The sequence below is a fragment of the Desmodus rotundus genome, chromosome 1 (assembly GCF_022682495.2).
Source record: "Desmodus rotundus isolate HL8 chromosome 1, HLdesRot8A.1, whole genome shotgun sequence".
NCBI classification, from domain to species: Eukaryota; Metazoa; Chordata; class Mammalia; order Chiroptera; family Phyllostomidae; genus Desmodus; species Desmodus rotundus.
In genome coordinates, this window is record NC_071387.1 from 210,388,830 (window position 1) to 210,400,175 (window position 11,346).

General features: G+C 53.2%; 1 protein-coding gene across 1 annotated transcript; it reads left to right on the forward strand.

Moving 5' to 3' along the window:
- Positions 1–3,398: 3,398 nt before the first annotated feature.
- On the forward strand, positions 3,399–10,403 carry LOC112315291 (granzyme A-like). Its single transcript, XM_024571974.3, has 5 exons — positions 3,399–3,502; positions 6,012–6,156; positions 7,485–7,626; positions 7,822–8,094; positions 10,162–10,403. Exons 1-5 carry the CDS (start codon positions 3,412–3,414, stop codon positions 10,321–10,323), a joined length of 813 nt encoding a protein of 270 aa, XP_024427742.2. The 5' UTR covers positions 3,399–3,411; the 3' UTR covers positions 10,324–10,403.
- Positions 10,404–11,346: the final 943 nt, after the last annotated feature.

Sequence of the window (11,346 nt, forward strand, 5' to 3'; positions counted from 1 at the left end):
CATCTTAGTATTATTAGCAAAATAGTTTTGACCTTGTGAACCCCCAAAACGGTCTCAGGAACCCCCAGGATTCCACAAACCATGCCACTGGTTTACAATATTGCAACAGTTCATTCACAGCTAGAATAAACTAATTTTCCCCCCAAGAATATAGAGAAATAGCCTGCATACACAATGTTTAAAATTTATATTTTGTAGTCAAAACAACCTTGAGAAAAGATGGTTAGGGCAGAACGCAGTAGGTGGGAAAGCTGGTGGACACACATTTTTCAGTCTCAAGACTCTGCAAGGCCACAGTGGCCGAGAGAGTGTGGGCTGGCATGCGGATAGACGATGCTGCAGTGCTGAGTCTGGAAATAAACTCCGGCATTTATGGCAGGTTGTTTTTTGACAAAGGGATCGGGACAATTCTGTGAGAGAAGAGCAGTGTTTTCAACCAATGAAGGCCGGACAACTGCATATCCACAGGCCCAGGGATGAAGTCGGACCCCTACCTCAAACCACACACGAAAGCTAACTGGAACTATAGAAAAATGTTCATTAAAGCATAGACCTAAATGTTAGGACGAAAACTATAACACTCCTAGAAAAAACGAAAGAGCAAGTCTTTGTGGTACCGGGTGACTCAGTAATTTCTCGGTGTGACACCTGAGACGCAAGCGATAAAAGAGGCTGATGAGTCGGCCTTCCTCGAAATTAAAATTTGTGTGCTTCAAAAGATGCCATCGAGAAAAATAGAAGACAACCCACAGACTAGGAGAAAATACTTGCAAATTATGTATCTTATAAGAGGCTCATATCCAAGTATATAAGGTCATGTGATTCCTAAGGCAGGACCCCAGGGTCTTAGTCATCAGGGTGTTAAGTCAGGATGGTTAGTTTAACACCAAACACTACAATTTAATAATAAAAAGACAACCCAATTAAAAATAGGCAATATATTTGACTAGACATTTCTCCAAAGAAGATATATCATATAAATGTCTAGTAAACACATAAAAAGAAGCTTAACATGATTAGTCATTAAGGAAATGCAAATAAAAAGCGCAATAAGAGATGACTTCACACCCACTAGAACAGCAATGATTTTTTTTTAATAATAAATAACACGTACGGGCAACGATGGAGAAAGAGTGAAACCTTCGTACCTTTTTATGGGGATGTACAAGAAAATGGTGTGGCCGCTTTGGACGACTGTTTAGAAGGTTCCCAAAATGTTAAACTCAGAGTTCCCACGTGACCCAATAATCACACTCCTAGGTATATGCCCAAGAAAAAGAAAAACACATTCCCACAAAAACTCACACATAAATGTTACCGCACCGCTACTCACAATAGGCAAGAAGTAGAGACAACCCAAATGTGTATCAGCTGATGAGTGGATAAATAAAGATGCTATATTCATATGATGAAATATCATTTGGTAATAAAAAGAAATAAAATACTGATACGTGCTACATGAGCCTCAAACGCATTATGAATGACAAAAGCCAGAACAGAGCACATAGTTTCCCACTCCACGGACAGGAAATGTTCAGCGCGGACAGACCACCGGGGACGGAAAGTGGGTCCATGGTTGTCCGGGGCTGGGACGGGGAAGAGAAGGGTCACAGGAAGTGACAGGGCTTCTTTCGGAAATGATGAAAATGTTCTAGAATTACCGGGCTGGCCAAAACTTTCATTTTTTTCTTCTGTGAGATGGCTCTAGTTCGCACCTAGTTGTCTTTAGCTTCATTCGAAACAATTTTGTTAGATTGTATTGTGACAGCTGTCATATCAAGGTGCATTTTTTAAAAAACTGATCAAAATTGGTGAATTTTTGTTATGCCATTTTTAATACTGAAGATGGAAGAAAACAGGAAAACATTTTCAGCATATTATGCTTTATTATTTCAAGAAAGGCAAAAACGCGACTGAAACACAAAAAATAAGATGCGCGCAGTGCGTGGAGGAGGTGCTGTGACGGAGGGAACATGTCAGAAGTGTTTGCACACTTTCGAGCTGGAGATTTCTCTCTGGACGATGCTCCACGGTCAGGCAGACCAGCTGAAATTGACAGTGACCAAATCGAGACATTGAGAACAATCCTTATACCACGTGGGAGAGCGTCACACACTTAACATATCCAAATCAATAAAGTTATTGGTGAAAATGAAAAATGTGTCTTTTGTTTTACGGGAAAAATCTAAATGGACTTTTTGGCCAGCCCGATAATTACGGAGGTGGCTGCCCGATGCGGTCAATATGCTAAAAACCACACTCATGTAGAAAGTAACAGATTCGCCAGCGTTTCCTTGGAGAGAGCCTGAGTAACTCGCGTCCGTCAGTACTCGGTTCTCTCCACGTCTGCATCAAAATTGCCGAAAACCAGAAGCTGGGCCTCCTGTCCCCGTGACTAGACCTGGGTAGCCGCCTGTGACGCACTAGCAACTCCAGGAAAAGGGACCCAGGGGGCAGCGGGGGTGCGGGGGCGGCTCCTCTCAGGGTCACATGATTTCTGCAAAGTAACCCCGGGGTTCGGAGTCCTCAGGGTGTCAACTCCGGGGAGGGTTAGTGCGACACCAGCGTCCCGACAGGACAGAGGCCCGTGTGTGTGACAATGAAGACCACATCCTCAGCTCAGAAAAGGAGCAGAGGCATTTCTAAGAGAAAGCACCTGACATAGTTCCTTCAGGGCGTGAAGCTGGTCCCCCTCGGAGTGAGGTCACTCCCGATACTGGAACGAAAGAGCCGTGTCTGACTGACTCCCCTTTTCCTTCCTTAGCTAAATCCAGACGGAAGGAAGAAAGGAGGGGAGGAAGGGAGGCAGTGCAGGGGGAGAGGAAGACAAAGAGGAAGGGGAAACTCAGAAACACTTTCCAGTATCTGAAGCTGTAAAACCAAACAGTCGGGGGTCTGGAAAGAGCAGCCAGCCCACCCCCAGCAGCCTCGTCCCCACACCAGCCTCAGACAGGAGCCCAAGACATCACCCCCCACCAGGTGGGGCCGGAGACCCAGGCTGGTGTGGATGAGTGAGGAAGGCATAGCCCCTTGCCCTGACCTACTGGTCCTCTGTCACCCAAATCGGTAACTGGAAAGAGGTTAGGTTTGTGGCCAATCCGGAGGACATTTTTAAAGCTCGAATTAAAGTCTCCACAGAGCACCCACTCGTGTGGGAGGTAATGTTGCTGATGCCAGGAGCCAGAGCCCTCACACCTGCTCAGGCACCTCCGAGTCTCCCCGTAGAGCTCCATGCTGGGATGCTAGGCCCCCTCTCCCTGAGCAGTCACCCAGGGGTGCAGGGGTGGGGCAGGCGCTGCTGGGGGCAGCTGTTCTCACTACTGCTCTTTCGTTTCCGATGGCTCGCCACATCCTCTGTGCTCTCAGTATATAGCCTTGACCTGCTGGGCCTGAGCAGAGCTCACCTGATTGATGTGGGGACAAGCAGCCACAATGAGGAACCCCGGAGCATGCCTGTCGCCCTCTCTCTCGGTGGCATTTCTTCTCCTGCTGATTCCTGAAGGTAAGACTGGCTCCTGTCATTTCCCTTAGAACCAAAGGAGCAGACTCGCCATGAATTTTCGCAACAGCAGCTCAGGGCACTAGGAGACCCTCCCCTAAGCCTCCGACTTCTTTCTTCAATTATGCACAGGTCTCTCTTTCAGGAGGAAAAACATCCTTCTTTCTCCTTCCCAATTCTTCACAAAAGATCATAGAACCACCGGTACTTATTGCTGCCAATGTGTAAAATTGCCAGGAAGGCCAACATAAAAACAGACAGCCCGAGTGCTCCTGAGTGACAGCAGCTTTCAGGGAGGGAAGAGGGGGCCTCAGCCTTTCTTGCTGCAGAAAATGCAGCCCGCCGTAATGACATTGAAATGCACCTGACCTGCACAGCTGTAGCAAGTCAGGAGCGGTTAGAATTTCCATCCTGTTTCACTAGGCCAGTGCAGCCTTAGGAGATGTTCACACCGGGAGCACCCCACATCACTCTGTGGGGCGGCTGCAGCGTTTCGTGCTGAGCTGATTCTCCCGTGCACTGAGTGGTAGCCAACGGGCCTGGTCTTGTGTGGGGCTCACATGCGAGCTTCCATGTGAAAGGCCATAAAAACCCAAGGCATCCTTGCTGGAAGGGTACCAGCCCCTGGGGTGGCTGCAGGCTGTCTTTAAAAGCCCTTCCAGGAGGCGAGGACCCCTCCAGGGCAGGGATGAACTGCGTGGACAAGCGTGGAGCAGCCGTGGGTTTGCCCAGGGTCAGCTCTGGCAGCTGGAGTGGGGGGCGGGGGCAGTCTTGTTAGAAGTTCCCAGGGAAGTTCTCTGGTTCATCTTGCACCTAAAAATGAGAAGAGACATTCATAATCCAAGGTTGCAGGTCATTCGGGATGAAGGGGCGGGCAGAGGGTCAGCACGGCTAGTACAACGCTGTCCGGGCATGCCAGATTCTCCGCAACGGTGAACACAGAGCCTGTACAACTTCAGGCACACCTTCTCTTCAAGGGGAACCACAAAGCCCTTGGGCTCAGCTCCGCTTGGCTTCCTGCAGCTGAGAGAGTGGTATGGGCCCTCTGCGGGGACAGACCCCGCAAAGCAAGACCTGCAAAGCCAGACTGGAGACCTGGACCCGAGCCCCCCGCTTGGGGAGGACATGCTGCAGGGGTTTTAAACTACACGGACACCCCAGCCCCGCCCCGCCAATCCCGACTGGTTCCGGTTCTGGGTGGGGACCACGAGTGGCTAGCTTTCAAAAACGTTCCCACCTGTTCTAAAGTCCAGCACCTGCTCTTCTAGGAGCGGCTGGCTGTGGGAGCTGCAGACTTTTTCTGAGTGGGTGTATGTGCTCCCCAAACACGAGACTGTGCCGGAGAGGGGGTCCTGTTGGCTCCTGCAGCCCAGAAGGTCCGAAGAGGCACCTTTGGGGTCTGTCTACACATGATACACCCCAGGGAAAATTGAGATATGGGTGGGGTTCTCTGGGTTTCTCTAAGTTCCTGCTCCCTTCCCTCCTAGAGCATACAAGTTCCCCGCCCCAGCTCCTTTCTGGAATGTGGAGCCCTTGTCACCCTCTTTCCTTCCCCTCAGTGTCATGACTGACACCTTCCTGTGACTGGCAGGGAGGTCTCAGTGAGAATGGAGTGCCAGGCACTGGGCCCTATTTCAGGAACCATGGGCCTGGGCCAACGACCAGGAGAGAGGTTTTAGGAGACTCCAAGAACATCGGGTGCAGGGAGGTGGCGAGCCGAGCATTCCCAAAGGCCCAGGATCTTCTAAACCTCGTGTCTCGGTCCCGCGTCCTCCAGTAATGGATCTAACTCCTGGTCGGTCATCAGGGGATGGGACGGAGGCAGGAGTCTCTCCTCACAGTGTCTTCTGTGCTCCCTTCCCTCCGTCCCTGGGAAAGAGCGGCTAAACCATGAGGTTCAGCCTGGAGGGTGAAGGACAGCCTCAGGGGCAGTCGATATTATTCCCTCAACTTATGAATGAGGAGAGTGCAGATTTCAGTGAAAGGAGGTCTCACAAGGGCCAGAGAACTCACTGGCAAGGTCACAGCTGGAAGGTGCTAACATCAGTTTGTAAGCTAGGTGTTGCAGCAATTTAGGGTGCAAAGCGGACTTCTCAGGCTTCTAAAAGCTTCTCTCCTTGCCCAGATTACCACTTGGCCTGAAAGGGGGAGGGGTGGGAGGTTGTCAAGGTTGTCTTCCTCCCTAGCATCTCCTGTAGCAACTGTTACCATGGAGACCAGTGCACAGCTGTCCAGCCTTTGCAAACCCTGAGGCCTGAGGTCAGATCTGCAGCCTGAAGATCCCCAGAACTGCCAGTGGTGTGGCTTCTGTGGGGGAAAGAGAGGGACCTCTGGGCGAGCCCAGCAGGGGCGGGTTTGCATTCAGATATCTAGACGTCTGCGTGGGGAGTGTGGGGTGCGGGGGCCGATGCTCCCACTGCACTTCCTCTCCAAGTTTATCTGGTCTTAGAAACGTGGCTCAGCCAGAGCTCTGTAGAGTGGGCACAGGCGTGATCTGCCTTCTTTTTCACAGCTCTCTGTGTACAGATTATCGGAGGGAACACAGTAACTCCTCACTCAAGACCCTACATGGCGCTGATTACGGGGGTGAATGGCACCATCTGCGGGGGAGCTCTGATCGAAGATAGATGGGTGCTGACAGCCGCTCACTGCCCCCTGTAAGTGCTGGGTTCGAAACGACAGCTCCTGGGGATATCCTGATTCCAGTGAAGATTAATTTAAAAAGGAAACCCTTCTAAAGCCAGGGAGGCACCTCTGGACTCTGGCTCTGCCCCGACCAGCAGCCAGGTGCAGACTGAGCCCCTGCCAGTGAGGCCTGAGGAGGCAGCACCCACAGCCCTGTCTGCAGGCCCCGAGGCAGCCCCCTGGCCCAGGGGCTGGGTGGCTTTGTCGGCCTTTGGTTCCATGGCTGGGGGAGAGCGAGTCCAGCCCCCAGTCTCCGCCAGGGCGGCACACAGCTGTCAGGTCGAGAAAGTTTGTCTCCAGGGCCCCGAGTTCCCCTAAGTGAGCAGCCTGCTCACCTGCAGCCCCTCTGTGGGCCACCTGCTCGCTTCCTCCAGGGCCAGTCCTGTCCCCACCCCCCGAATCAGGCCTCTAAGCCTGGCTGTCGAGGTGATGGCCACTGTCACACTGATTATGCAGATTCCACGTGGCCGTATCATACAACTTCAAATCGATTTCCTCGGTCACACTCACCACATTTCACGTCCTCAGTAGCCGGTGTGGCTCCCAACTCCCTCCCGGAGGTGCGAATGCAGGGAACATTCCGTCCCCGACTGTGCTCTGCCGAGGATGCGGGGTAACACAGCAGGGTGGGCATCCCACTGGTGTGGTTTCCTCTGGCTTGGGAATGGTCATCGCCTTAATCAAGCAAATACACCAGAGCGTGTTTTGATTTTATTAATCAGAATGAACCTTTAGCACAGAGTGGGAGGATCGATGTGGGTCCCTCCTTCAGGCCACCGTCCCCCAGTTGCCCACACTCAGTGCCAGGCAAACAGGGTCCTCACCGGATGGTCTGTTTCTGAATGTTTACCCATTTGAAATGAGGCTGTTGTCACCTCACAGAGATGCCCCAGTGAGTCCCTCTTACAGGCACTAGGTGGCTTCTGTCTCTAGGCCACTGAGACCTTCATCTCCTGTGATCTGCTGCTTGAAGTTCTGTCCCAGCTGAAGGAAGGCGGGGGGCAGGAAACCCACCAAAACCCCAACAAAGATCCCAAGACCAGGCTTAGTGGCAGTGGGATTCCTGCTGTTTTTCAACAGACCCAGCTTAGCGAGCTATAAGTATGCTGGTGGGGACAGCGATGTCGATGGTGACTGTAAATTCTCAAACATCTCACTTTTTATTCTTTCGAGACCTGTGCTGTTTTCTGATCTACCGACAAGCACGTTCACACAGGGGCTGACGGGACTGACCAGCACGGACACACTCGGCTCCCGACTGAGAGGGTAAACCCAGTGACAGTCCTGTGTCTGTTTTCAGGAACAAAAGGTCCAGAGTCACTCTCGGGGCTCACTCGAGATCCAAGAAGGAGCCAGAGAAGCAGATAATGCCCGTGAAGAAAGAGGTCCCCTACCCGTGCTACGACAAGGACACGCACGAGGGCGACCTCAAACTGCTCCAGGTGTGCACCTGCGGTTGTCCCTCAGACAGGCCGAAAGGCACAGAGCCGCCCACTGCCCTGCCGCCTGCATGGCGTCCCATCCCCAGTGCCCCTGTAGTGACAGCTGCACCTGCACAAGGGGCCCCTGTGGGTTATAAAAACGTGAGTAGTTTCATTATCTCGTTATCTTAACTCTTTCCACGTGTCTTCCAACAGCTGGGGAGAAAAGCAACAATTAATAAGAATGTGGCCGTCCTCAATCTCCCTAAGAGGGGGAATGACGTCAAGCCAGGGACCAGCTGCCAAGTCGCAGGATGGGGGTTGGTGAGCAGTCAGATCCGTGAGGCGCCCGACAGCCTGCGAGAAGTCAACATCACGGTCATAGACAGAAGGGTCTGCAACGACCCACAGCACTACAACTACAAGCCCGTGATCGGCCTAAACATGCTCTGCGCTGGGAGCCTCAAAGGCGGAAAAGACTCCTGCAATGTAAGTACGCGGCGCCCCGCCCCCAGCGGCTGGGGGAGGCCGCAGACGCAGCAAGCGCCCGGTCCTGCTGTGTCTTCTCGAGAGGTCGGCTGCTGCAGCGTCCGAGGTCTCGGGAGGTGTGTGGTTCGGGGAGAATAATACATTTACTGCCGGTCGGGTTGACCCCTGACAACTTCTCATGCCTATCAAAACCTCCCAAGAGCCCTGGCCGGGTGGCTCAGTTGTTTGGAGCGTTGTCCCTGTACACCAAAAGGTTGCCGGTTCGATTCCTGGTCAGGGCACATGCCTGGGTTCTGGGTACGGACCGTGGTTGGGGTGTGTACAGGAGGCAGCTGATCAATGTTTCTCTCTTCCATCGAGGTATCTCTCTCTCTCTCTTCCTTCCATCCTTTCTCTCTAAGATCAATAAGCATATATATCCTCCGGTGAGAATTTAAAAAAAAAAAAGCCCACCCAAGAAGCAATGTTGTTTTTTTCTCATTTTTCGCTTTAAGATATGTGGATCTAAATTTTTAAAACTGTAACACTCAGGAGAGCCAAAGTCAGGGTTCCTCTGGCCCTTCTGTGTGTGCCCTTTCCCCCGAATTCAGCACAGCCCCAAACCCCTGTGCCATTTTGCCTGGCAGGTCTGACAGGCCAGCCCCCACAGCTTCCTAGATCCAAGTCCAATGCCAGGAGACCCCTTCCGGGCACGACCCGCAGAGAGGATGCGTAGCCTGGAGAAGGGATGGGGCAGGGCCCTGCGTGAGACCAGAAGGAGAAGAGACACTATGATTTCTAAGCTCTGGGCGCCGGCTTGTCATTTCTCGCCTGTGCCAAAGGCCCTGCAGGGCCTGGCTGGAAGACGAGCATGCCCTGTGCTGGTCTGGGAATGAGCAGACCTGAGACCCAGGGTCCCTCGTCCTTCCCCCAGGCTTCTCTAGCCTCAGCAGAACCTGAACAGCTCGCCCTAGAGGCAGGGCTAGGCCATTCCCAGGAAAAGGTGGCCTTTGGCTTCAGCAGCCTCTGCTTGCTCTCCCGGCCCCCCACCCTCCCTTTCCAGTCCTTCAGCACCTGGGCACACAGAAACCCAGAACCTGCATGCTATTGGGACCCACATCCCGAGGCCACCACAGCATCCCAAGATGCCTATCACCTGCCACCCTCTGCCATCCAAACTCAGCCATCCTTGGCCTTTTCTCGCAATAGCTCTCCATGGATTGAACTGGAAGGACTCATTCTGACGTTCCAGGCACTCCTCCATTAGGCAGGAGACACAGCTCTGTGCAGGGAGGACCCCAGCTTCTTACAGGGCCCCTGACTTCAGACACGCACAGGCCAGTTCTCACAGGAGTGGGAGGCTGCCCGCCTGCGCATTGCTGGATCCCAGCCAGCCACAGCTGCACATCTGCAGAGCCCTGTGCACAGTCCTGGGACCCTCCACCCCACCCAGCAGCGGGGACACGAGCCCTGGAATGGGCGCACACAGGCCGATCCTACCTGGAGTCCCTGAGAGAATGCAGGTCGCACCCCGCAGGCACAGCGGGCAGAGTGACGCGGAGGCTTCCGGCTGCAGGGAGCAGCAGAGGCAGAAGCGTGGGTTTCAGAGCTCCCACCCAGTACCAGCGGGGACGTGGGGAGGAGGTTTGGTCTGTCTGAGAGGGCGAAGGGGAGGCTGCTTTGGTGTCCTTTCTCTGGGAAGACAGTTCTCTGCAGGAGAAACTGAGAAATGTGGTTTCTATTTTTCGTCTCCAAGTCCCATTCACATTTGACTGTTTTGCCGCTCGGGTTACTAAACACCCCGAGAAAGTGACAAAGGGTCTCCTTTCCGAAGTAGAGCATTGGTCCCAAAATTACGGGCAACGCAGACAGCCATGCCAGCTTCACTTCCATTCCCACTGGCGCATAAGTAAATCGAGGAAGCCAATCTAGAAACATTAAAATAGCCTCAACATTGTGGTTTTTTAAGCGCTAGCTTTCAAAGAAGTGAGGGCTGGTCTTCACTCCACTTTACATGGAATCTCTCCCACTCAGCAACGGCCATGTCCCTGTTCCATGCTGACCCCCACTCCCTCTTGTCTTCCCCAGGGAGACTCGGGAAGCCCTCTGATCTGCGAGGGGACCTTCAGAGGCGTCACCTCCTTTGGCAAGGAAGACAAGTGCGGGGACCCCAGAGGGCCTGGCGTCTACGTGCTGCTGTCTCAGAAATACCTCACCTGGATTGTCGGGACTGTGAAGGGAGCGGTTTAGAAGGATGTGTGTGTCCTTCCACTTGCTGTCACTTCTGAATCGCATCCTAAATAAAGTCAGTGTGCACTTCTGTCCCCGCAGAGCTCCCCAGCACAGTGAGGTGGCGGTGGTGGCATACAGTGGCCTTGGGGTGGGGGGGTGCAAGGGAGACACCTGGGATCAGTGTCCCCAAGCCATCCCTGCGTCAAGTGACATGCAAATTCTGCTTTGCCTGAGTCCCTGCACTGCCTCCGCAGGATCCAGGAGGAGGGGCCCTGGGTCAGGGCGTCTGGTGACAAGCACAGGGAACAGCCCGCAGTGCTGCAGGAGACGGAAGCAGCCAGACTGGGATGCGGGGCTGAGAGGAAAGGAGTTTGGCCTTCCCAGTCCCTTGCCCCACATCTACACCCACTTTTCAGATTTACGGGGAAAACCCTGAGTCTCTGGGAGAGACAGGAACCGGCCACACCTTTCAGTTTGCTCCACAGGCAGGTGAGAAGTAGAAATTGAGATTCTAGGAGATGCAAATGAGACAGCTGCTCCTGAGCCTGGGCAGGTCCAACCACCATGGGGTGGGGGGCCAGTGGCTGCCCATCCCACCCACGATGGGGAGTCAGTGTGGAATTGCAGTCAGAAAGTTTCCTCTGGAGAAAGCCCCGGATGTGCACACAGCACATGGAACTTGGTGATTAGTCACTCGCCCGGTAGCTGCTTCGAGAAGTGATTGTGTGGGCAGATTCCTTTGATCTGCATCACTTCCTTTGGGGACATAAATTTTACACACGCACACGCATGCCTGGTCCAAGAACATGCAGTGACACTGAGTGACAGACTCTTAAAGCCAGAGAAGGAACACGCCTTAAAAACTGCCCAAACGCTGGTGATTCGTTTGCACCCACGGCTGCCCGTTAGACTGACCAGGCTCTTTAAAATTACCCATGCCCAGGCCCCGCCTCTGGAAATTTCTATTCAATTGGCATTCGGTGGTCCCAGGACCTAGTCTTCTCTACATCGGCTCCCCAGCGGCTCCACACGCCGCTGGAG

What these genes read in the sequence shown, in the direction of transcription:
- LOC112315291 (XM_024571974.3), top strand. Translation starts at nt 3,412, where the DNA reads ATGTGGGGACAAGCAGCCACAATGAGGAACCCCGGAGCATGCCTGTCG. An exon ending in TCTCCTGCTGATTCCTGAAG is followed by an intron (nt 3,503 to 6,011) that starts GTAAGACTGGCT and finishes TCTTTTTCACAG; the next exon opens with CTCTCTGTGTACAGATTATC. An exon ending in ACAGCCGCTCACTGCCCCCT is followed by an intron (nt 6,157 to 7,484) that starts GTAAGTGCTGGG and finishes GTCTGTTTTCAG; the next exon opens with GAACAAAAGGTCCAGAGTCA.